We start from the raw sequence: 27,237 nt of genomic DNA on the forward strand, positions 1-27,237 counted from the left end.
TATTCCTTTGTTCCCCTGTCGCTCATGTCTGACTAGCTACCTAACAGTATTAAAATATTACAGTATAAAAATATGATATTAAGATATATTTTAATATATTTTGGGTGTTTATATTTTAAATGAGTCTTTTTCCATCTCTTCCAGACTTAAATTTATGGAGCTTTAATTCCAAAAGATGTTTATTTTTAAATAGTTTAATATATGCATTACTTTTTCAGAGGTAAATCCTTCCTGATTCTTACTTATGCCTCTATAATACATGCATATAGCATATTTTTGTTTTTATTAATAATGGGCTTATTACATTATACCAACTGTTCCAATATAGGAAATGTTAGCTGTTGTGTTTACTCATACAAATCTAGCTATGTCTTGAATATTTGAAGTTAAAAAATCAATAAAAGTGGAGAAAATTTTCCCATTATGCTATCCTTTTCCATGCCTTTTACTAACAGATTTTGACGGTCATTTATCAGTTTTGAACCAATACCATTACATTGTTTTTAATGCTGTCTCATTAACCACACCATTTAAAATGTAACTTGGATTTGTTTAGACCAGGCTTTCTTAAACTGTGTGTTCTTTAGGGAAAAGTAAGGTGAGAAGAGTATGTGATACTTAAAAGACCCCAAGAAATCATACAGGAATTAATCCTGTTTTACCATGTTTCCCAAACCTGGTATTTGAACATGGAATCCCTTTTAATGTTTGAGAAATGCAGAATTTGTCCTTATAATTTACTTCAGATACAAAATAAATGAGAGTGACCCTATAACCAATTACAAACATAAAAGCGGTCATTCCTAAATAGGAATCAAACTTTCTCTAACTTAAAAGCAAATGAGGTGTAAAGCGCCCCTTGCCACTTTACTTCATAAGAAGGAATAGGTGAGAAACTGTTAATTGTAATTTATCTCACATTGGGTTTCCATTTCATAGCTTCCTAAGCTTATTTCCAGTTTGCTTAGTGTAACTTCAAGAAATAAAAGTAAAAACTACCCTTGTACATCTGGTACAGTAATAATACCATGCTGGAGTTAATCACATGGACACTATGGATCAAATTCTGACAAATTTTGGGGGTGGGATGGGGAAGAAGGTAAAATGTTTGTTACAGGTGGCCCAGTTTTTTCCCCAAAATCAGACCAAAAAAAGGTAATTGATTGTATTCTCAGTTCAGAAAAAAAAAAACATAATTAAATAGGTAATTTTTAAAAGTAGTAATCTGAATAGTAAATGGGAGTCTTTCAACAATAGTAGTATTTGTGACAATGAGAAGACTGATTTTTCTAAAGAATCCCAAATCTCACAATAGTCTCAATTTTAAATCCCACCCTCACCCCAGACACAAAAACACACAGACAAATATTATAAAACCTTGTTGACCTCAAATGTATAAAAAGGCTCCATAAATGTTGGGAAAAGCTGAAGAAGCAAATGGCATATGCCTAAGAAATATAAAATTTGCATGTTAAGACAACAAAAATTATAGAAAAACAGATTTCGGTTAAATAAATACCTTTAAATTATCACAACCAATGGAACTGCAGCTTTACTAGATAAGCATTATGGTGAATATATCTTTTGCTTTTAGTACTTTTACTCTAAAATGTGGCCATAAGCTAGATATACGTATATATATATATTCCTTCCGTGAACAGCTTGATAGCAGAAACCCAAAAGCATTTTAGATATATCTTAACTTAGTTTTTCTTAAACTGGGCTCTGCAGACCCATGAGGGTTAGTAGGTATATCTAAAAATTATTTTAAAGTTTTACTTTAACTTCAATACAAAAAGCATATCCTAGATCACTTGTATAACTCATATCTAAACATTGAATTATTTCTGTACCTAGGGTTGCAATGTGTTGATTACAATGGCATCAATTAGGAACTGGCAACCTAAAATAATAAGTGTTGTTGTTCAAACAAGTCCATAAACATTCTCAGGGGTCCTTAGGTTCTCATATTTGAGAAACACTGCCCTTGACTTTTACAAATATGCTTAGCTATAAATGAAATTCATAACCCTTTGAAAAGTCTAACTTGCATAGCACACCTAATTTGTATTTAATTATCCCCTCCTAAAAAAAAAACAAAACAAAAAAAACCAAAAAAACCAGGACCTCCTTATAAAAGTAACAAATTTATTTCGATATATAGTTTCATTTTTAAATAGAAGCTGTTAGATAATTTTTGTAATTTAAAATTCATGATCAGAGGTGAGGAAAACATTAATAAGCTGTTAAATACTGACAGCAAGTAAAATTATTGGACCATGCATTTATAAAAGCCATTTTTAACAGTAAAAAGTTCCAGTTATACTATTTAACTGAAATATCTATAAGCTTATTTCTAACATTCTCATTGACATAATTTATCTTTTTCACCCAGTTACTACTATGCTAAACAAAATTTTTCCAAATGTTAAGACTTTCTTTACCACTTATGAAATGTGACTTATTGAGTTCCTTAAAAGAAATTTGAAATTTTAATGTTCATCATGAACTTGTTTGATCAAAAAGTATCAGACATAACTACCATGAGTTAAAACAAAAAATGGAATAAAAAGTAAAAATGGTAGCTATATAATTAGCAAATTATCAGATAGGACATTTTAACTATTTCTCATTTCTGCTTAGCACAAGTTAGAATAAACTGGTTCCAAAGTACTACAAGGTTTGGCATTTTTACTGCAAGCTTTACTCTACTTAGCATCTCATAAGAAAAAGGCAGTGTTCATCAGTACAAAAATTGTTATATCGGGTAGGTGGTATTCTACATTGTCAAGAAAATAAGATAATTCTTTATAAAATTAGACTTTAAAACTGCAGAATATGTGATAACTTACCAGTATCTCAAAGGCTAAAATGAGAAAAATGCAGAAAATAGAAGTACTCGATTATTTTGAGAAAGCCAAAAATGATTCTAAAGCAATAGTGATAAAAGATATAATTAATACACTGTATCTCTCTTAAGCCAAACTACACTTTTCACCTCAGGACAATTCTGATTTTTACATTCTGAATTTCCTTTGTCCAGAACAGGACCCCATTTTAAGCGATTAATTGAACAGAGTTCATAATCTAAAGTCATTTTTTTTTTCTTCAGGATGTTTACATTTCATTACATACGATGCAAAATGGCAAATGACTAGGTTGGTTATAAAGAAATTTGTAGTACAACAAATGCCAACTTACAATAACTATCAACAGACTTTTACACCAAAGCATAAAAGTTGCTACAGTAGAGGTCAGAACTAACATGATTCTTCCATATGCTCAGACTTCATTTACTAAATACTGTCAGAGAATCCAGAAAAGCCTTAGTGGGTCCTTCCAAAGCTGCACAATTTTCCAAATGATTTTACTCTGGTTGCAGAGCCTGTTCATTCCTTCAATCCTTTTTTAGTCGTTTGGCTTTTGCAATATTTTCTTGTCGTTTTTGTTTCTTTTTTTGCTCCTTTTCCCTGGCCTCAATCATCTTGGCCAATTTCCAAGAGAGTACAGCACTTGCTAGAAACAATGGAGTAAGGGCCAAAATAACTGTTGTAAGGAAGCCATATGGATCCTTTGCAGCCCATTCCACAACGTACTCGGCCCAAGCCTTTATATCAAACATCTTTATAGCGGTCTTAGAAAAGGGGAGCTGGGAGGAGAGAACAAGAGAAAAGACAAGTGGTTAATCAAATTTTCAAAGTTATACAATCGGTTAACTCAGAATTCCATTATCGCTCATTAGTTTGTAAAAGTATTAAATAATACTATTTTAATATAGACTAATATCCCCAGTTAAGAATAACTCAACTAGAACAACCAGAAGAGTGTCATTTAAAAGATGTGAAGGTATAGAAGATAACCATGTGGACTCTGTCATAAGGACTATGCATTCTCACACGCTTCCTATATTCAAGACAAACTTTATTTAGCAGCATACTTGGATAAGGACCTTGAGTTTTATGCATTCATTCCAGGAAACAGCTGAGTTCCATTTGTCGTTTATTTGACATAGCCTTAGTACTATTAAGTACTAATTAACAAAAATACAAATCGTCAAATTTAGTGTTTGAAAAGGACAAGCTAGAGTATGTGAAATGCTTGGAGAAAGAGAGGTAATGGCCATTCCCAGGGATAAAAAGGAAAGGAAGTCGTAACACCCACATTCATATACAGATATAAGCAAAAAGTGACATGCTATTTTATTCCCTTTCAGCTGTGAGGACTCTTACTTGAAGACATAATTTAAAAAATGAGAATGTATTTAATTATGAGAAAACTAACCAGAACAAGTGCCAGGCATTTAGTTCCATTTTGAGTTGGTAAAGGAGGGCTCTCTGACAAATGAGGACAGTGTGAAATTAAGTGAAATTGTCTATTTTGCCCTAGAGGCTTTTCATCCTTTCTTGTTTGTGTCAACCTCTATTCAAAACGCAGAATTAGAATATCTGGGTAGGAATGGGTGTATATACGGTCACTTACAATTTCAGCTGGGATTTAAAAAATCATCTACCTTATGCTTCAGTTGTGATCTCTAACTTTGTCCTGGGATTATTAGTGAGCCAATTACAATTTCAGATGACCCCTGGTTGGTTGCTGTCTTCTTTAGCTCTACTATACACTTCTGAGAGAAGGTTTAAATTCTATATACTGGAGGGGTTGAAAAGAATAGATAAAAAAAATAAAAAGTTTAAGTCACAATTTTCAAGATAATTATAATACAACTTTAAATGGAAAATTTCTAAAATCTATATCTTCGATCTGTAAATGACATGTAAAATTGCAGGGCACATTATAGACATTTAATAACTATTTCTCTCTAATTTGAAGAATTATTACAATTGCAAATGCCCTATAAGAAAATACTAATTACTGTAGATCTTGTAGTTTAATAACTTGTTTCAACAATAAATTTATGAAGCACAGTTACATATAAAATGACTAGCTTACTGATGTTACAGCAAATGTCAACTGTAGGATTAGGTACATAATTACAAAATCAAACACCTCGCCTTACTTTTTAATGATTAAATCATTAAAGAACAATTCATGTTCTTCATAGAAAAATCAGAAGAGAAAACCAAAACAAAAATCACCAAAATCCCATCATCTCAAGAAAATTTCTGCCTGGTTTTAATTATATACTACGGTTTCTTCAAATTTTCAACTAAAGACACATTAAAGTGCCTAGGATATTGTTAAATATCCTAAGCCCACCTCCCCACTCCCCAAATTCATAAGCCCACTCACAGAAATCCGTTTTCAACTTCTCCAGCCCAGTAATGAATTAATACAGAATTCAGAGATAAGCAAAAGAACTTTGCAATGAAAAGTAAAGCGGGAGTGAAGGGCCCGGTTCATGACAAAGTTTTAGCCATTAACACACAAAAAGTAGTGATCGTCCACAGCCACAGACTTCCCGTGCGCCTCTCCGGACGAGATCCGCGCCTGAAGTTGTAGGTGACACAGCACTCCACCGCCATCCGCACTTCCGTTCCCTGCTTACGTTTCCCCTTGCTCATTCTTCCTTCGCTACCCCACCCGGCCGGCGGACCCTAGGGTCCCTGTTCAGCCGACCCTGGGCCTTGGCGAGTGCGGGCCCTGCGGGGCTCACAGAGCGGGCGGCTCCGGGATTCCCAGGGTCAGCCCCGCCACACCACACGCCCCCGGCGCTGAGGCCGCCTCTGCTGGGCACGAGGGCAAAGCTACCCCCGCAGCCGCCACCAGCCTTCCCTACATCGCACCCAGGACCTTGCACTCGGACCCCTACTCGCAACTCACCGTCAAGCCGGAAGCAGGAAGGCGGAAGCCCCAGCTTGGCCGCCCCGCCCACAGGTCGGCCCCAGTCTGGATCCGGCCTGAGGAAGTCGAGGGGCCAGTTTCCGGCTGCGCCATTACTCCGTGGGTCCTGGGACCTCGATTTCCAGGACGCGGGGCGGGGGGCGGGGCACCGCTGCGGTTTCCGGGGAGCGGCAGGTGAGGCCACGCGGGGTCGCCGCCGGGGCTGACCTCTGGCTCCGAGCGAGGCGCTCCCTGCCGGGGCTGGCGTGGAAGCGCGATGGGCACAGGCCTCTAGGAGCGGGTCTGGAACCACCGAGGGCCCGCTGCCTTTGTCCCGGAGCCAGCCGGGAAACAGCTCCCGCCCCTGCTAGAGACAGTTAGTGGAGGGCCAGGGTGGGTGAGGTCTGTGGCCCCCTGGAAACCAATAAGCGGCGGCAAGAAAGGAGTTGGTCCCCACAAATCGCCCAAAGTCAAGGTGAGGGTCACACAGCGACTCCTGAAGGATTCTGGCGAGTACCTTCTGGTTCACAACCCCCCTTGCCCCTCTCATCTTATTGTTGGACAGAAGTTAAAGACTCACCTAGAGACAAACAGCTGGACCGAGGTGGATGGACGCACTGAAATCTTATTACTAAGGGAAAATGCAGCCATAATGTGTGAAGAGGGCTTGTTGTTGTTTGCTTTTAATTTAAGAACCTAACTCATTTCACAAAATAATGATTGATATTTGCCCAAAGTAAACGATAAATAATTAAACTGTCTAGGCATAGAGTTCCCACAGAGGTACTTTCAATACGCAAATAAAGGGATGCAAAAGTCAACAAGCAGGAGTGAGTTAATATTTTCTTCTAATCTACAGGAACTGCGAGATTAGCTCTGGTTTGGTTGGTGACCAAATTTTGTGATTGCTTGCGCTGAACTGCTGTTTGACTACTGTAAATGTTGCAAGACCTCTTCACTGTTGTATGCCAAATAAAGCAGGGTTTTGTTCTTGAAAGACTGTAGAATGTTCTCTTTGAGAAGCAAGCTGTGACATGTATAACTAGTTTAGGTATAACAACAGTAACTATTATTTACCAGGGAACAGACTTTTGGCACATAATCTAATGACCTAAAATACTGTTCTTTGGGCACTTGTTAATGTTTGTATGTTGTATTAGCAGCAGTTGTTTTCTTACTCATTCTTGTTTGAAAACTTGGACGATGGTTTCAAAGCTTGTACTGCTTGGACCTAGCCTGTACCTGTAGTAGCCAGAAAAAGCAGACTCAGTCACTGGATTGTGTGTACTGAAAACTTTATTTGCTAGAAGTAACATTATGTGATTTAAAAAAGCTTGCCCAAATAGTAATTTGGGGTGGGGGATCAATTTATTTTAACATCCTTCATTCCAGAGGCCAAGGTGTGTGGGTTTTAAGTGTGGAGAGATAGTGTTCCCAATTACCACCTTCCCATTAGTTTACTCTGTTGTATCCCTCATTAAACACATAGGAGTCTTGGACCAAAAGAAAAGGCACGTGAGGAGGAAGTCTCTGTAGCTCTTTGGCTCTAGTGTAGACCATGCATTCACAGTCTTAATATTACTGAGCCAGTGTCCAGTTCCAGCCACAGGTGAGCTCCTTGTTGCAACCTCATTAAACATTGGCTTAATGAGCAGTGGTGTCAAAATTAGTTCTTTCTGTAGTGAGACTCTTAGCTTGTGAGTTGATTCACTTGTGTTTGGATCTGTGTGCTCTGATAAGTCATTCTGAGTCTGTTTCCTCTTCTGTTTGTGGAGAGCGTACATTATCTCTGGTGTTCTTTCAGCTTTAAAATTCTGTCGGACTGGATATGGCCATTTTTCTGACTTACGTTTCATAAGCAGCAGCAGAATAAGGAATTTGGTTGAAACATCATAGCCAGTTTTCTTAAGGTTTTATTCTTTATTTGAAAAGATTCTTAATCGAGTTTTAATTCTCCCTCCCTCAAATGTCTTTCAGAATACCAATTTAGAATAACAAGGGACTAAGATCTGCTTGTATTTATTTTTAAGAAATAAAATCTTACCATTCGTGTAGCTTTAACCAAATTAACTAAACCTTACACTAATTAACTAATTAATAATTTCTGTGTTGCATATCATACCACCAGCCCCATTCATACTAGTTACTCTGCTGCAATTATATTTTGAAAATGGAGTCTTATAAAATTCAAAGTTTTTTTTTTCTCTTAAAAAGGTAATTCCTATTCTTTGTCATTAGTTTGGTTTAAAAGTATTTTTCCCTTGGATGGTACAAAGTTACAGTTCACTGACTCATGTCAAAATTGTAAATGAGTGAAACCTGAATAAGGTTCTCTTATAATAATCTAGATTTGACTAAATATTTTGAGGGCTTTCCTACCTGCTCAACATTTTGTGCTTATTTCTCTGTAGTAACACTTCACATATTTGACTTCTTTTGATGGAATTTGTTTCCTTCCCTAAGTTTTAATTTTGTGAGTTTTTTCCTTCCATAAAAACACAACACAAGTACATTTCTTAATGGGCATACTTATGTGATTAAAAAAAGTCATAATCAAGTTTTAGTGATATTTGGAAGATCATAGTGAAGAATAATAATTTTTTAAAGCTATTTATTGAGTTCTGACTATGTACTGAAAACTGGATTAGATGCTCCATCTATTGCCACTAACTGAGACTGAACAACCCCACAGGTTAGTATTCTTATACCCATTTTACAGTTAAGGAACCAGAGACTTAAAAAGTAGAGCAGGATTCTAAACACATCTGCAAAATCTCTACTCTTTTTTAATGTCCAAAGACTTGGCAAAAAATGCCAGTTTAATAAAATGAAAGTATGTTTCTTGATTCTATAATCGTCACTTAACTAATGATCACGACTAAAATCTTCCTAATACTTCACAATTGCCTATTGCCCAGGTGGTGGCAGTATGTCTCAAAGAGCTGTTGAGGTACAGAAGGTTCTCTTGAACCTTGCTAGTTGATTTGCCTCTTCATCTCATATACGCGACCTGTCTACCAACCTCTAACTTCTTTATCATCCCTTTTCACTGTTAGACCAGCCGATCAATGATTCACTACATCTTCCATCCTCTCTTCAGCCTCATCTGAATGGGTCATACTCTGCCAATTTTCTTTTAGTCTGCTTTGCCTACAAAGCATCACCAAATTATTACTTTCTAGGAAGTTTGTGTTGGCCTATCTGATAACAACTTTTTTTCAAATATTTTCACCCATTAAAAACAATTTGACAGAAACACATCCTAAACTAAATAATTAGCTAATATTATAAAGTGCTTGTTTATATTAGAAGGCATACTTCTTAAAAACTTATGGGGTACACCAATTAAGAAGGTAATGAAATGCTTTTAAAAGATAGAATTAGTCTTCACAATAAGAACAGGAAGATTCAGTAAGGAACAGTGCAAGGATATCTAATGCAGAAGGAATGCATGTAAATATGTAGCAGAATAGTTAAACCTACTTCAGTCAAAAATTGCTTGGAACATTATTCTCATATCTTTGCAGGGCTATTGCCTTCCTCCTCACAAAAGGCCTCTCTACCCCTATTACTTTTATGTTTTTCACAGAACTTCAATTTGACATCTTATTTGTTTACAAGTTTATTGTCCATATTTCCCATAAGAATGTAAGCTATATGAGATCAGTTACCCCAGATCTAGAATATTGTTTCAAATAATTGATTCCAGGATATAGCATTGATACTTACAAATTAAATTGTTTGTGTTTGAACAAATCATAGAAAAATCTAAATTCTGGGAATTTGTGAAGCTTGTATTAAAGTACCAAACTGTTTCAAAAGTATTAAGAGATGCTCTAGTAAGAAGAGGCCTAAAGATTAGCAAATAAGATGTTTGAGGAAAGGTAAAAATAATGTGGTTAGCTTGTTAATGAAAGAGGACTAGTTGCTTAATGATTTCCAAGCTTGTAAAAGTATGGACAAGGAACATAGAGATTCATCTGAAGATGATGAAAGGAATTAAGATAAAAGGAATTAGTCTTAGGCTGTAGGTGTTAAGATTTAAGATAAGATCAAGCTCCACTAGAAATCTAAACAGAGATCTTTGAAAATGGGTTATAAGCATATATGCAGGCTAGATGCCCTCTCTAGATATTTTCCGGCTTTATGATTCCCAATTCAGATTACAGGAGAAATACTGAACTTAGATAGCAGATGCTTTAGTTGATTATTCCTTGCTGCCCCTGGCCGTTTCCATGCATTTTATAAACATTTCAGTGTGTTTGAACACAGTCAATACAGGTGGTTATATATTGCTGCTTTGGGTAGTTTATAATTTTTTTTTATATGATACTGAAAATTAGATGTTTCTGCTTTTTAACACCGAAACTGTTTACCTTTATAATTCTGTATCTCCAGAATGTATTATCCATGTGCTTGCAGCAAACTACATCCCTGTAGTTAGAGGGCACACCTTTGAAGGGGTAAAATTTCCAGCAAATTCTTCCAAAGCCTTGGATTGCAGTCCTGTTAAAATTGTGAGACACTAAGCTTTCCTGCTGAATCTAGAGGTTCAGTTATTAGGCCTGTCCCTAAATAAAGTAATTATATTAGCCATGTCAAGTCACCTTTTATTTCTGATGGGGGGACCTCCTAGCCATTAAATAAGAATTGCTGCTTAATTGGGAAAACTAATCTATATATAAGAATTCTTTGGTGTAAAAGCAATACATATTGCAAAAGCAGCCCCTAGCACCATCACCTTCACTGAGTAGTGTTTTAATGATACCTTCCAACTTCACTTAAGCAAGTTACTTGAAGTAACCATATAAAACATTTCAGCCATATTTGCTGTATTATCAAGGACATTGTTCTTTGTGTCAGTGCCCTTTATATAAAATCTCGTGTAAGATATTTTAGAATGTGATTCTAAAAAAGTTTTGGAAGCCACTTAAAAATTTTTATTTTATTTTTAAATTTATATTAATTAGAGTTGACATGCAATATTATATTAGTTTCAGGTATACAAAATAGTGACTATATATTTATGTACCTTACAAAGTGATCACCCTGATAAGTCTACTACCATCAGACACTACACATAGTTATATTATTGACTACATTTCCTATGCTGTACTTTACATCCCCTTGACTACTTCTATAACTGGCAATTTATACTTCTTAATCCCTTTCACTTATTCACCCATCTCTCCAAACCCCCTCCATCTGACAACCATCGGTTTGTTCTCTATGAGTTCATTGCTGTTTCGTTTGTTCATTTATTTCTCTTTTTAAATTCCACATGTAAGTGAAATCATATGCCATTTGTCTTTTTTCTGACATATTTCACTTAGCATAATACTATTTAGTTCCACCCATGTTGTCACAAATGGAAACATTTCATTCTTGTTTATGGCAGAGTAATATTCCATTGTATATATGTATTATATTGTTTTTATCCATTTGTCTGTCAGTGGACGCTTAGGTTGCTTCTATGTCTTGGCTATTGTAAATAATGTGGCGGTGAAAATAGGGATACAACGATTTTAAATTAGTGTTTTGGATTACTTTGGATAAATAATTAGAGTGGAGTTGCTGGGTCATATGGTAGTTCTATTTTTAATTTTTTGAGAAACCTGCTGTTTTCCATAGGAGCTGCATCAATTTACAATCCCACCAACAGTGCAGAAGGGTTTCCTTTTCTCCACATCCTCGCCAACTCTCGTTTGTTGATGTATTGATGATAGCCATTCTGACAAGTGTGAGGTAATATCTCATTGTGGTTTTAATTTACATTTCCCTGATGATTAGTGATGTTCGGCATCTTTTTATATTTCTGTTGGCCATCTGTATGTCTTCTTTGGAGAAATGTCTATTCAGGTCCTCCGCTCATTTTTTAATTGGATTGTTTGGGTTTGGGGTAGGTAGATTTGATGTTAAGTTGTAAGAGTTCCTTATATATGTTGCATATTAACGCCTTATTAGATGTTCATTGGTGAATATCTTTTCCCATCCAGTAAGCTGTTGATGGTTTCCTTTGCTGTGCAAACACTTTTTAGTTTGATGTAGTCCCATTTGTTTATTTTTTCTTTTGTTTCCCTTACCCAAGGAAACGTATCAAAAAATATATATAACTGAGAGCTATGTCAAAGAGTTTACTGCCTATGTTTTCTTCTAGGAGTTTTATGGTTTCAGGTCTGGAAGTCACTTTTTGATAGCAAGAATTTTACCTCTCTTTGATTTGACTGTCAGGAAGCTCAAGAGCCAAATTTGAAATTCCTGTTTAACATCCATCCTGACCTGCATACTTATATTTCTTTTTAAATATATTTTTCCTAGGGCAGGTATCTTATATCTGTCATTATTATATATACTTATGTAGTAAAAGACCTCAAGTCTTTGGTGAAATAAGTCATGGCGTAGTTTGTGTGTAGATCAAGTGATTGAAAATCAGAACTTTACAAAGACTTTTGATATATAACAGGTAGTTATTTTCTAGTAAAATTCTTCCACTAATTCTAATTTTTATGTTTAAAGTCTTATAACCATATTTTTCATAACTAGGGAACATAGGCAATCATTGTTAGGAATTGCATCTCAAAGTCTAATTCTAAAAGATAGTTTGTGTTTTCAATAGCCCTTGGAGTACAGTGTGTATATTTGGAATCTGATTTAAAAGTGAACAAAAATTTACTGGTGCCAAGCTATAAATATAGTTTCTTAAACCTTTACTTAGAGACATATCATAGTCCCAAATTCATAAATTGCTTTTGCTGAGTTTACAGTTTATATTCTTAGGCTTTAAATCAGAAAGTGAAATCATCTGAAACTCAAAAACTCTGTTCTGATTCACATATGTCCTCTTGAAGTATAAATAATAGTGATGCATATGATGAGTTTCTGGAGGCTTTGAATTTGGAGTTTCCCTTAATTTTTAGGTTTGACCTTGATCAACTAATTTTCCATTCTCTGTAATAAGCAGATAATAACCTGCTTTCATGAAAGTTGGACCAATGTTCTCTTGAGATTTTCATTTCTAGGTTTTAATATTCTGTTGTAGAAAACCATACTGCAGTTGTAGACTTGTATTATTAATGAATATAGGCGTATAGCAGTGTGATTTAATCACTAGTTCTAGGTTCATATTTGATCTTGTTATGTGGACCAAAGAAATCATTTAACATTTCTGTGCCCAGGATCCCATGTCCAAAACATAGAGTTCATAATACCTTTTTTTTGTAACACTAACTAGTTAATGATTGGACATGTAGCTTTCTTTTAATAAAAGCTTGTATTCTCAAAATTCATTTGTAAGTTGATTGTTGGGAGGCTACTTAGATCCCCAGGAAATTGTGTTATAAATAGTGGTTAAGTTCTTCATTTAACCTCTAAATACCTATTTGACACACAGCTTGAGTGGAAAGAGTGCCTCTGCATAAAAATAGTAGATGATTTTCAATACTAGTAGTAAAATAGTAAAAATTAAATACATTTTGGTTGCCTTGTACCATAGTAAGATTTTATAAAGAATGATGGAAAATGAACTTGTCTAAGTCCATTTCTTTTCAAATTTTTATATTCTAAAAGGTACGAATGCTTTGACAGCACCTTCTGACCATCTTACCATATATGCAGAGTGATACATCTTGCCATATATGCAGTCCTGGAATCACTGTTTCTTGCAGCTGTTATCAAATCCGCTAAACACTTTTAAACTACAGGAAACTAAAGTTACATATGAGTCTATAAATCATTCACGTGTGTATGCAGTGCATATGGAATATATTCATGTACATTAATCTGATGTGCTCCTCTCCCACTTTATTGTCTATAGAATGAAGTACAAACTCCTTAGAGGAGACTAATGATTCTCTGGCCCAACCTGCCATATAAATCTTTGACATGATAGAAGACCATTTATTTCAGACCTCTGCAGCTCTAAGACATGACTTAGTGCAGTGGTTGTAGCGTAGTCTCTGGAACCAAAGTACCTGGTTTGAATTCCAGCTCTGCTAGATGAGGAGGTGGCTATGAGGTGCATTACCTCACAGACCTGCACCGCAAGGAACTTGATTGAGGAAAGGCCCAGCTGCTGTGTTGGAATTCATCACTACATTTGTGCCGAGATCTTGCTGCTTTCACTGCTCAATGACTGAGCATGACAGAAATACTAAGACTTCTGGTGGCCAACTGGGGCTCAAGGACTCCCCCAAGTTGCCTTGCCAAGCCTGTCTTAGAATATGTGGTAGTCTAGGACACTTCCAGCCAACCTTCCTTCCCTCTCTCTCACTTAGGGATCAGATTTCCATCATGGGGTGACAATCCACTTAGTCTTGTCCACTTCCCTTCCCATTTTCTCTCACAGATATTTCCCTTAATAAAAATCTTACACGTTTAATCCCATCTTGGCTTCTGGGATAGTAAAATTGGAATTTGGGACAGGCTCATCCATTACTGGACATAAAGATCCCACCCTGGTTGGTAGGAGGGGCACTCATCACCCCTGGCTTAAGGTTACAGGTTAACTTATAAAGATTTCACCAGTGTTGACCTGGGACAATGTCCCAGTGGAAGGGCGCTGTGGTAGGCGTGATGATAGAGGTATTTTAAAAACATGAGGAATAGTACCTACAAAGACAACAGAGTCGGCTGATAACTGCTAAGTTGTATTAAAGCACTACAGTAGAAAAATGAGAAATGGCTGCTAATAAGCAGTTACTAGCTCAGTGTGAAAGCTGGAGAGCCTCTGTGGTAACTTATAAAGACATGTTTATCGCTTATAGTGGAAGGACAGACTCAGTTGAACCGCAGACTGAAAAGCTCGCCAATCGTTGGAGTCCCAGAGCTCCAGTGATATTTGAGCATTGAACGTTTAGCCAAGGCAGGTCTGTTACTGTGAAGGTGGGGAAACCTAGGATCCTAAACATGTGATAAGGTCATCTGAATGGATGTCCCTGCTACTCTCTCTAGACCCTTAAGGCTTGCAGAGGTAGCCTTTTTCCAGTGCAAAGTAGCTTTGTTTACTGTGCTGGAAGTTGCTACAGAAGCCTCTTGCCCACAAGGCAATAGCACACACCTTCCCTATGCTGCCCCACCTTCTTTCCTGGCTACCAAGCCAATAACTAACCAATAAAAGAGCCAATAACTGGGTTAAATCCCAGCGAAGGAGACTGTTCTCCTAAGAATTTGCAAGTTTAACTGGCGTGTTCTGACAGGAACCAGAGGAGGACTTTTGGGATTGGATTTTAAAGATGTTCAGAGGGGTCAGAAGTCGGATTGGATGAATAAGAATTCATTGACTTGGTATTTTCTCAGGTATGGAGTATATATAACACTCTAGCAAGAATCCTGCTATAGACTGAATGTTTCTGTCTCCCCCAAATTCATATGTTCAAACCTAATTCCCAATGTGATGGTATTTGGAAGTAGGACCATTAGGTCATGAGAGCGGAGCCCTTAATGAATGGTGGGATTAGTGCCTCATAAAAGAAGCCCTAGAGAGCTCCTTTGTCCCTTCTACCATGCAAAGCACAGCAAAAAGACAGCTGTCTATGAACCAGGAAGCAGGCTCTCACCAGGCATCAAATCTGCCAGCACCTTGATCTTGGACTTACCAGCCTTCCAGAACTGTGAGAAATAAATGTTTGTTGTTTAAGCCACTCGGTCTGTGGTATTCTGTTCTACCAGCCAAAACTGACTAAGGCAGACCACAGTGGTGGGGGGAAACTCACTAATGTGATGGCTTTTAGAAACGGGGGCATTGGGAGGGGCACAGCCAATTCTCAGCAAAGTGAAAAATGTCTGGGTTGCTCTGGCAGATGGTAGAGGAAGGAAGAAAGAGGCTGAGGGAAGTGGGCATGCTGGAATGGATATATTAAATAAGGCCAGAGGACCCAAAAGGATTATGCTCCATGAGAGGGCCCAGAGGATCTACCATTCACCCAAGGCCCTCAGGAAAGCACTGGTGAGAGCAGTAGCAGCATCACTAAGAACTTTGGTGGTGTCTCTTCTCTGCAGGCTAGGGATGGAGGTAGAAGTAGGGCCACAGAGTTGGCTTATTAACATCCATGAAAATAAGAGAGCCTGGAAGTAACAGAGGCCAGGTGGTGCTGCTGAGCTGCCAGAAGCTGGAAGGCCACAATTACCATAATGACTGGGAAGGTCATTCTTGCAGCCACAGGAGCTTGACCCACAAGGAGTTGTGGACACAGCTAATAGAGCATAGACTCCCTGGGACAAGATGGGCAGTCCACCAGGGTGCTGGATAGTCACTGCAATAAAAAGTCATGATCCAATGCTTGGATCCCAGACCTAAGACAGTTTTCAGGGCTCCATGGCTATCTGTGCTAGTGACTGTACACTGGGGAAAGGGAGGAAATCAGGTGTTTTGAGGACTATTGGTCACAGAATCTGAGTTCATGTTGATATCTGGAAATTCTAAAATAGCATCACAGCCTTCCTGTTAGAGTGGGAGCCTACCAGACCAGGTGTTCTGGCTAAAGTTAGTCTCGCAGTGGGCCCACTGGGTCCCTGGACCCACTCAGTGGTCATTTCCTAGTCCCCAAGTGCATAATTGGAATTTATACACGTGGCAGTTGGAGTAACTGCCACGTTAGGTCCCTGGTCTATGGAGTAGTTGTCATATTGGGGATTGCCAAATGGAACCCTCTGAAACTGCCCCCCAATGCCTGCCAAGATGATAAATCAGGTACAACATTGTATCTTGGAGGAATAATGGAGATTAGTGCTGCCATTTAGGACCTAAAGGATACAAGGGTGCCGGTCCCAATCCAATCTCTTTAATTTACTAGTCTAGCCTCTAAAGAAACTGTATAGATCCTGGGGTATGACCATAGACTGCTGCTGACTAAACCAAGTAATAACCCTGTTCACAGCTGCTGTTGTGTGCTGGACTCATTGCCATAACAGATTAATAAGGCCTCAGATACATGATATGTCATTGTATAGATTCATAAAGTTTCAGTGTTTCTAGAGGTCCAGTGGTCAGAGGAATGCCAGGACAACCCCTCTAACATGAAAGACAGGTTGCTGCCACCTGCAGCCCCTACCACAAAGAAAGAAGTAAAGCACTTTGTAGGCCTTGTTCCCTTCTGAAGGCCACACATTCCACAACTAGGAATAATGCTCTCACATAATAAATGACATAAAAGGCTGCCAGTTTTAAATAGAGCCCAGAGCAGGAAAGGGATCTGCAGCAGTTCCAGACTTCAGGGCAAGAATCCCTGATTGACACTTGGATCATATGATCTAGCAGACCATAGTGGTGTCCATGGTGGGAAAAGATAGTGTGTAATTTATGGCAAGTCTAGTGGGAGAATCACAACACAGGCCCCTGGAGTTCTACAGCAAGGCCATGCCATCTACAGCAGATAATTGTATGCCCACTGAGAAGCAGTTCTTGAGATGTAACTGGGCCCATAGAGACTGAATGCTCGACTCAAGGACACCAAAACCTACCCCTCCTCCCAACCCCTATCCAAGTGAAGGGCCGGTTTTTCTAACTCATCATTCCATCTATGTTTTCCAGTTGACATTCTAATAAAAGGAAATGTTTTCATTTCTCCCCCATTCATTTATTTATAATAGATGGACTTATAGTTTCTTAGTTAACCTATTAAAATCCATTATTATCATTATTTATTTATATATTTTAGTTGTCCCAGATCTAACCAATGGGAGCCCCAGAATGTGTCCTGTTTGTGTCAGGAGCCCTGCTGTCATGTTCTCTTCATTCTTTGAGCCCTTTCTTTTTAGTACATGTTCCAAGTTCATCTTGTACTTCCCCTGCCCCAACCCTGAAATCAGTCATTTTTTCAAGGAACTCTGCTTTCTTTTCATGGAGAATGGTATTCACAAACCAAATTCTGATCGCTAAGTTTGCTCATTGCTACTGATGTGTCATTGCTTGTAGTCTCTCTCAGCAGGCAGATGCATAGGCAAATATCTGTATTTACTTCTATGTCTGTTAAAAATCATGGGTTTATACTGATACCTCCTATTCTAGTCTATCACTACTTTCTAGCTGGCCCTTTTCCATCTCGGTAACTCAACAGAAAGAAACCTGGCTGCCATTATTCTCAATATGTCTACTCATTTGTTTAAGCTAGATACAGGAAAGATAGTTTTAGAATTGCTAAGTCATGTTACTGTGAAAGGAAAACTTACCAGATTTTTAGGTGACATGTCTGTTTTCAACCTGTTCCTCAGTTTGGCAGCCATCTGAGCCATCTTTTAAGTAAAGTTAATAAATTAAAACTCAAGCCTCAAACAAGCATGTCTAGACTACGAAAACTGGGTGTTTCAGGGAATTAATGTTTAAAGGGCTATAGAGCTTCAACAGTCCAGGTCATTAGCTTCAATCCTCGTGTTTGCTGTGACTCATAGTGGTTGACATAGAATTGTTTATGTTGGGTAATAATAGCTGATCATGGCTTTATCTTTCAGGTCTTAGTGCATATAATAAGAATTGCTACCTCAGCTGAAGGAAAGGGCAGATTTCCCCCCAAAGGTGCTGTTTAATCATTTTAAAAGCAAACTACAATAGATTGTTCATAAGTCATTTCCGCCCATGCTTAAAGTACTTACAGCACGATTTCTCAGTTACATCTTTTATAACCTTGTATTACAATCATATCATTTTAAAAATCACATCGGGCTTTACGAGCTACAAATATTTTTGAACAAATAGTTAGAAAATGATCCAAGGAAAAACATGCTATCAAAGGCAGTACTCAATCTGGAAGGCTAGCTCTTTCTGCAGCAAAAACATTGATTTGGGCGAGAGCATTTTATAGTTAGAATATAAATTAAAAGTTCAAGATTTTATGAAATGTGCTGTTGACATCAGGTTCAAGGATGCAAGTCATTTGTGCCTTAACAAGGACTTCTTTTTGCTTTTAGTACTTTGTGTAGTTTTGGTAAATATTGTTAAGCAATTTCAACTTGCCCTCCTAGCATTAAATGGTAAGATGTCCAAAGATAATGAATTTTTTATATCCATAGAATCTTTGGGGAAGGTTTAAATTTTAGTTGCTGTGATCAGTATTCAATGTTGTCCAAAACACTGGCTTCACCCTCCAAAATGAGAGGTAAACCTAAAATTGTTTACTCTCACCAGCATAAAGTCAGTACCTTAACTTGCCTATTTTTCTTGGTATTGTACCTTTAGATTTCCTGTTACCTGCCCTTCACTAAAAACAAATTTAATGTTAAATCCTTAAAGTGATCTGTTTTCTGTGAACTTATATAACTTGGAAAGTGTTTGGGTGAAGAAAGAGGAGTACTTTTAATCTTTGAAAAGCACACTGACCTAATTCATAAGGCCATGTGAAGGCTAGAGTTAGGCAATCTGATCTGCCTTTATATTATCTTGTCCAAATGGCCTTAAATGAATGCGTTTATAGTTAGATGAAACAACTAATGAAACAAAAAATTTAAATTATTATTAGAAAGTACACCTGTCAGTTTAGTGTTAGTTCATCTCTGTCAAAGCAGGTTGGATCAGTTTTACAAAGAAACCAAAGCATACTCCTAATGCTAAGACAGTCTCATTGGGATTCCTTTAAGGTAGCTTAATTTTTTAGCCAAGTATCATTAAGTGTCTGTGATAGGCAGCTTCTAAGATGACTCCTAATGATACCCACTTCCTGGATCCATGCCCTTGTATTATTTCCTCCCGTTGAGTTTGAGCTAGACCTAATAACATGTTTTTGATGAACAGAACATAGCAAAAGTGATGGGATGTCACTTCCAAAATTAGGTTACAGAAAGAGTCTGGTTTCCATCTTGTTCACCTTCTCGTGCTCACTTTAATGAAAGCCAATTGCCATGCTGTGAGCTGCCCTATGGACAGGCAGGGGAACTGAAGAGGGCTTCTGGCCAACAGTCAATGAAGAACTGAATCCTCCATAACCGCGTGAGTGAGCTTGCCGGCAAGCTCTTCTTCCCTGTCAAACCTTGAGATGATGGCAGCCGCTGCTGACACCCTGAATGCAGGCTTGTGAGAAACCCTGAGCCCTGCTGGTACCCAAATTCCTGACCAGGAGAAACAGATAATAACTATTGGTTGTTTTAAGGGGTAATTTGTTACTTAGCAATCCATAACTAATACAGTGTCCTGTCTGAAAAAAAAAAAAATCACAAAAGACCTTCAAACTTCTTTTTCTTCTTTTTTTTTTTTTTTTTGGTATAGTTTTAACTAACATTTCCAGATAAATAATTTAGCATAGTGGTTGGTTTTTACCCACTAAAAATTTTCAAATCGACAGGGAGTTTTAAAGAAATACAAGTGCCTGGGCTTTGCCCCCAGAAATTCTTTTTGAATGGGTCTAGGCCTCAGTATTTTTTAAAAGTTCTCCAAGTAATTATAGTGAGAAGATGAAGGAAGAATTACTGATTTAACATAAATAAATGTGTTAAGCCCCTTCCGAGTGGCAGGTGTAGAAGCTATAACACAGAATGAGATAGAGAGCTCAACCTTTATTCACAGATCAGCAAGAAGACAAACATGTAAACAAACTGATAACAATGTGGCAAATGCTCCAGTAGAGTTATGCACAAGATGATAAAAGAAGCACAGAAGAGAAAACACCTAACTCAGCCTGATAAAGTCAGAAAAGGTTTGACAGAGAAAATGTTAGGCCAAGTCTAAAGCTAAAAGTAAAAGCTAGTCAGAATATGAGGGGATAAACATTGCAGGCAAAGGAATAACAAAGTGTTAGAGAATAGGCAGGGAAATGGTATGTTCATATTTGAGTAATAGGGAAGGAATAAACTCCGGAAGGGTAGGGCGAGTGTTGAGAGAACACGAAATGAGGATACAGAGACCAGTTAGGATGAGGACATGACCTGCAGTGACGGTTTAAGGAATGAAAAGGAGCGGGAGGATTTGTTTGCTGTTGAGGACATATAAGGGCTAGGACTTGGAAATGGGCGCTGAAATGCAAAAGGAGGAGGAACCTGTGATGACTCCCCAGTCCTGGCTTGGCGATTGTGTGCTCATTAGACTGTAACTTCAGCAGCAAATATGGGGACAGCAACAGTAGAAGACAGAGGGAAATGAACAGTTCAGTTTCAGACCTAGGTTTAAAGCCTCAGAAAAAACAATTGGTTGCAGTTGGCACTAGAAACAAAAAAACAAATTGCCGTGTCACTTGCCAAAAGAGCACATCTTTGTGGATGATTCTGTGTATTTGGAAATAATCAAGAACATAGCTTCTGTTTTGTCTTCATATGTTTTAGTGATTTGCAATCAGCTTTCAATAAGACCAGGAAGATCTTGAGAATTTGCTCTACTGGCTTTTAGAAAGCATTCTATTTCACTAAACCAAAGAAACCTTTAAAATTGAAACACACCGGCTGCTTGTCACTATTTCTTTTTGTACACTGGCTACAGTTCACTCACATCACATACTTCTCCTTAGACACCTTTACCCCATTTCCCACTTAGATGAGTAATGCCTTAGTTTGCCCATCTATTAGTAGAATTTTGAACCGCATCAGATTCCATTGTGTCATGAGGTGGGAAGGGTTCGGATGGTGACAACCACATATCCTCATTATGAACTGGTCATTGTTTTAATTTCAAAGGGACAATACACTCAGCTCAAGACTTCAACCCATTTAAAGCATGTATCAGAGCAAAGTTTCATGTTCTTATTGTGACTCCCTGACACTATGATATATGCTTTCCAGTTTCAATCTACTCATCTGTTGTGGGTGCTTTTTTTATTGTAAGGATCAAGATATCTAGTATTCCTTTTATTTGCTATTGATAAACTGACACTTTTGAACCTTTGAAACTATTTTCTTTCTTCTCTAGTCTGGACAGATCAAATAGCCCCAAAGGAGGCAGAGAAGCTACAGGGAAATACAACTGAATCGTACTATGAAAGGAAGCATTGCACTCTGTTTGTCATCAAGACTGCCTTGAGGCTGATGTACAAAAAAAAAAAAAGCTGATGTTGCATAACATTTATCTCTTAAGTAAATCAAACCTGTAATTCAACTTGGCTGCCTCTAAGTCATTTTGATTCTTGCCAACAAGAACATTAATGAACTTAGTATCTCCGCAGCTCTCCTAATGTGTAAGACCCAGTTCCTTATGCATTATTCCAGCAGCTGCCCCTGCTCATCTGATAAAGTGGAAAACTGGAACAGGTCATACAAATCCAGGTGACTGCTTAAACCGAGATTATTATAGGCAGTGTTCTCTAATTTTCCAACTGTTCTCTAATTTTAGTATGGCAAACAATAAAGTTTCTAAGGCTTGGATTTGAAAAATCACCCATGCACTAGTAATTCTGGTCATGAAGAAACATTTAATGAAATTCAGCTTATTCATGCCTTTATTCTTTCTACTTTTATTCTCCTTTTGACAATGATAAATAATTCAATTATGCTGTACTTTTGCTTTTGGGTCCATGGATTTACAGAACAAGTCAAGCTTTTATAGATTTCCCAAAATGGCATGAGACTGATATAGGAAGTATGCTAAAATGGACATGAACCTAAATTGTTAAAAAAAGAAAAGAAAAGAAATTAAGATAAAAATATAAAAGAAAGAATATGGAATAGTTGTTTCTAAATTTGTCTGCACATCAGAAACATCTGGAGTTAGCTCTAAAATTCCAAAGCCCAGGCCACACTCCAGACCAATTAAATCATACTTTCTGGGATGGGACATAGGTATCAGGAAGCTTTTTATTCTTCAGATGATTCCAATGTGTAGGTCAGCTTGGGAACCACTGATCTAAAGAACTGTTATTTCACGATTGCAAGGTAGCACAGCTCTCCAGCTTCTCCAGCAATTTTGTCAACTTTGAGCCCAAGCAGGGGCACTGAATGAGAGGGAATTTAATCACTGAAAGGCACTTTTTAACTAATCAAAGACCACAGGTGGATATAAAATAGTTGATTGCAAATTTTTAAAGTTAAATTTATGTATTGTAATTTTTCCTGATAGCAAAAATGTTGCATCTTGGATTTTTTTTATTCCATTTTAAGACACTGAGAGCTTCTTATGCAGTTAGTTTTATAAAACTCCGGTCTACCAGGGTGACATTTTTGTCATGCTTTGGATGATTGTTTTAGAATTCCTTCTTTGAGTTAGTCAACTTTAAAACACTAACTCAGAAAGGGTAAGCACTGAGTGAGAATTGTCTGTTTGCCTGATTTAAAGAAACACAGTTTGACACAAAGATAAGCATTTAAAGTTTTATTTTCTGTGTATACACAGAACATTACTTATTTGTATAAGCAATCACTGGCTGTCCACAAGCTGAGGGAAGCTTGATTTTAAATAACTACTATAGGTGCTGAATTTACATGGTTGACATCCCTTATCAGAATTCTAGCATTTATACCAAGAACCACCACCCTGGCCTTTATAAGTTATAAAATTATAAAGTTAATAGTGTAGCCCAATAAAATAATGATTTTGCTATATGCCTATATGTGTATTGAGAGAGATTAATTAAAGGAAATAAAATTGCAATTGAATCTGCTCGATGGTTGAAATTATCTGAATGTGATCTTGACTTTAATAAATTAACAAGCTTCTTGCAATAAGTATTTAATTAATTTTAAACCATATGTGATTTATAAACTGTTTATACTTAATTTCTGGTCTAGTGTTCAGTTCAAATTGTCTATACTATTATGTGCAGGTTCTAGATCCTAATCTTGCTTCGGTTATCTCGCTCTTCAGTCACCGGCTATTGCTGAGTGGGAAAAGAGACATATGGCCATGATCTAATTCCTTGAAGTGGCATTATTTTTCTCTCTCCTCTGTTAAAATACTTTTTTTTAAATATGAAGTTTACGTTTTGTCCTAGAACACATTTGCCTTTGCTCCATAAAATAAATTATATAATGTATGTCTTTTTTTTTTCATTATTTATAAGTGAGGGCAGCCATGGTGTACATAAGCCAAACAGTAACTAATCCCAACACAATGAGTTTTGATTGTGAAATATGTCTTAGAGTTTGTATTTGAATGTGAGTGATATTTTGAGAAATTTGAATTCAGTGTCACCCTGTTTATAACAGTGCTATTGGGGAACAGGATTACTAGTTATGGCCTATAACGCTGTTATATCATGTTCTTAAAATATGTGGTTATATTTGGGGAAATATCCTTTGACCCATAGTATTTTTGAGCCAAGCAATGAGGATGAGTTGTAATGTAGATACTACTTAGATAGAATAATGCAACTTCATTATAAGATTGTTCTTCCTCCTTGCAGAATTCATCCCTAGTCACCTTATTTAACAACAATTAGAGGAAGTATTAACTCGGGATGAAATAAAGCACCAGCCTAAAAAGAGATACTCATTTTCACTCAGAGTTTATCTTTGCCAAGATAAAAAGAGGCAACTAATTATTTTGCCTTTAAGGCTTTGATTCTAGATGTTAGATTAAATAGACAGAATGTCGACCACATGTGACTTAAGCAGTATTGTTGGTTATTCTACCAAGTTTTGGGTCAAGGTTTGCTTGAAGTAAGCCGTGCCATAGATAAACCTTTGGAAGATCAAGAGTGAACTGTATTGCTCTCTACATTCTTTCCACCAGAACGTTAGTTGGTGGTATTGATTCTGAACAATGAAATTTAACTTCTAAGATCACAGATCAGATTCAGGTATTCTTAAATGTAAAATTGATTTCGACCTACCCAGGAACTATAGAATAATAATGATCACAGAGGAGAGAATAAAGTTGCTGTACAAATTTTTCTGTGCTTCTTTTAGAAAATCTATTCTAGACTGTAGAGGTGGGCAGTTGGTAAACTCAGATTCTTTCCTGTGTGATACATCAGAGTTTGATATTGTCCGTTACCAAGGTTTGTATTGGGATCATTGCTGGAAGAGGCTTTGAGGATATTGTATTACCAGTATTTAGACATTATTATAGGTATAATCTAGAGCAGATGAAAGGGTAACACAGTAACCTAGTACCCAACTGAGTCAGGAGCATGGAGAAAAATAGGTTGATTAAGGCTTAACTCAAGTCAGGTAATTTATAGGCAGACATTAGTTCAGGATTGTTTTTGTTTTTTTCTGAGAAGCCGACTTTTTCTAAGATTAGAATCAACATTGCTAGTGGAAGGAAAAACTTAGGGGCAGGCTATTAAGTGTAAGATCAAAATCAAAGTACAGCTGCTTCTGTGTCACAGCTGTAAGGACAGGAAGATACCCATTTTTCTCAAGTATTGCTTCTGCATGGTTATATCAACAAGTTGTATCAACAGACAAAGGAGAGACTAAGAATATATACGTGCAATTTCACCATCAGCCAAAAAGCCACATTAAGTCTCTCAAATTCTCAAATGAGAATAGTATATTTTGGTGTACTTTTAAACCCTTATCTCTTTCATTTTTAAAATATATTTGAACTCTTAATATGTGCTCATTAGAAGAGCAGGGGAACAAAAGAAGTCTAATATAGAATCACACTTCTTTTTCTTCCTTGAAGCCATTTGGGTTTAATGTGTGTATTATACACACATGTATGTATGTATTTAGTATATAGCATAGTAACCTGTGAGTTTTTTAGAAGTGTTTTACTGCGAACTATAACATACTTATAAAGAAGTGATAATGTGACACATATAGTTTACAAATGATTGTAAGAGGAAACGCCTTTTGTAACTGCCACCCATGGTTTAAAAAAATAAAAAATAAAAATAAAAGTAATTTGACCAGTATGTCAGAAGCCTAGTATATCTCATCTCAAACACAACCCTCTCCCTACACTTGTCCCCTCTTCCTTGAGTAAGATCTAGCCTCACTTTTTAGGTAATCATTTCCTTGCTTTTCTTTATAGTCTTACCACTTGAGTGTGCACCCACATGCACCAGAAACATCCATATAGTTCAGCTTGGGGTACTTGGCAACTTTATGTAAATGAAATCATACTCACTATATTCTTTAGTCTTGCTTCTTCCACTGGTTATCCACATTGTTGAATGTAGCTACACTGTTCATTTTCATTGCTTCATAGTATTCTGTTGTATAAACATACCACTATTTATCCGTTCGGCTGTGTTGGACATCTGGGTTTACAGTTCTTGGTTGTGTTGGACATCTGGGTTTACAGTTCGCACCTACCATGGATAATGTTGCCCTATGACTATTTTTTTGCTATTCCTTGGTACACATGTATTTCTAGGAAATGGACATGTATTTCTGTGGGACATAGTCTTAGTTAATAAATATTAATGCTGTCACAGTGGGCAATGAAACTATCTTTTCTAAATGCAAATTTAGTGAGGCAGTAATCTAATGAAAGGAAACTTTTTTTTTTTTTTTTGGTTATTCTAAGGTGGTAAGTGATGTCTAGACACAGAGATGGTCATTTCTATCCAAGAAAATGAAAAAATAGAGTGTCCAGGATTGTACCTCTGCTTAATATTCAGATTTTAAAATGTTTCATTAGGAAAATAAAATATTTTAGTTTTTAAACTACCTCTGTTATTATTTCTAGATTTCTAAAATTACGAAGATAAAATGTCCTTAGACGGAGAGGAATGTATCTTACATTTCTTTTATGTTCTTCACAGAGACCATGACAAGTGCTGGAAAGATGCTAAGTCCCTACTAAATATGCATTCCCTTGGTAAGTATACTTTGGAGTAAAATTGTTTGTACAAATGGTATAATTTCCAAGGAGCAGATCCCTTAAAAAGGGGCAGGAGTGGATTAGTTTAATTAAAAAATGTTTTTTGTTTTGAAAGCCTCTTTCATGAAAGATAGAAAATAAGTTTGGATGAGCCATTGTAATAATCTGTTTTCTCCACAATTTTTCTTACCATATTTTTACATGTTCTAAGTTTACAGCTAATATTAGTGTATTTTTGAGGTCTTTTAAAATTATAATTTGGGCCTTTTGTTTGCCTTTTGAAATGGAAGCCAAAGTAGAAAATATACTAAGATACAAGTTTATTACTTCTGATAGTCCTTTGCTTCAAAGTATATGTATTTTAGCATTTGGCCTGATTTTGCCAGGTCAGGTTTTAGCAGAAAAATCAAAATGTTTGTCACACTGTTCTGGGTTAGCTGAAGTTTTGTTCCTGTTTACACAAAATGAACTTGGCCTAATGCAGTTATCATGAACACTTTACAACTCATTCAAGAACTATTTCAAGTGTTGAGGAAAGGCATGCTAATTGAAAAATTATCCAGAATCAAGCTGGCAGAGAACACTGCTTCTTGTGAATTCCACATACTAACCACACCACGATTCATTTTGCTCCTTTGCTATAACTATAACAAATGTATTTGAATTCTTTGCGGCAGTGAAAGATTCTTATGGTTTGTCTTCCTTGGGGACTGTAACTTTCAAAAGGTGCTCTTAAATGTATTACTACCTTATTTAAACCATTTGCTTCCAAGATGTACTGTACTTTGCACAAAGAATAAGTCACTAATCCCCTGGATGCACACAAGTAAAATGCTCTG

At 36.9% G+C, this 27,237-nt stretch overlaps 1 protein-coding gene and 1 long non-coding RNA gene across 8 annotated transcripts in view; one reads left to right on the forward strand and one right to left on the reverse strand.

Annotated features, from left to right (window-relative positions):
- Positions 1-2,127: 2,127 nt before the first annotated feature.
- Positions 2,128-5,921, reverse strand: SMIM15 (small integral membrane protein 15). Of its 7 annotated transcripts, none has more exons than XM_039869998.1 (3): positions 5,248-5,772; positions 4,511-4,647; positions 2,128-3,649 (listed from the first exon to the last, which is right to left on the reverse strand). In XM_039869998.1, the coding sequence occupies exon 3, from the start codon at positions 3,620-3,622 to the stop codon at positions 3,398-3,400; it is 225 nt and encodes a 74-aa protein (XP_039725932.1). In that variant the 5' UTR covers positions 3,623-3,649; positions 4,511-4,647; positions 5,248-5,772; the 3' UTR covers positions 2,128-3,397. The 7 variants fall into 7 exon arrangements, 2 of the variants coding, with proteins under 2 accessions (XP_039725932.1, XP_039725931.1); XR_005654332.1 differs by lacking the exon at positions 5,248-5,772 and adding an exon at positions 5,779-5,906 and having other exon boundaries at positions 3,402-3,649; XR_005654333.1 differs by having other exon boundaries at positions 3,402-3,649; positions 5,504-5,772.
- Positions 5,922-6,048: 127 nt separating this feature from the next.
- LOC120608212 (uncharacterized) overlaps positions 6,049-27,237 on the forward strand; it is a 66,047-nt gene continuing 44,858 nt past the window's right edge. The window contains exons 1-2 of the long non-coding RNA XR_005654336.1: positions 6,049-6,253; positions 26,340-26,395. This is a non-coding gene — a long non-coding RNA (uncharacterized LOC120608212). The remainder of the gene's footprint in view (positions 6,254-26,339; positions 26,396-27,237) is intronic.

This window comes from Pteropus medius, unplaced genomic scaffold, assembly GCF_902729225.1.
Source record: "Pteropus medius unplaced genomic scaffold, Ma_sr-lr_union100, whole genome shotgun sequence".
Classification (NCBI taxonomy): Eukaryota; Metazoa; Chordata; class Mammalia; order Chiroptera; family Pteropodidae; genus Pteropus; species Pteropus medius.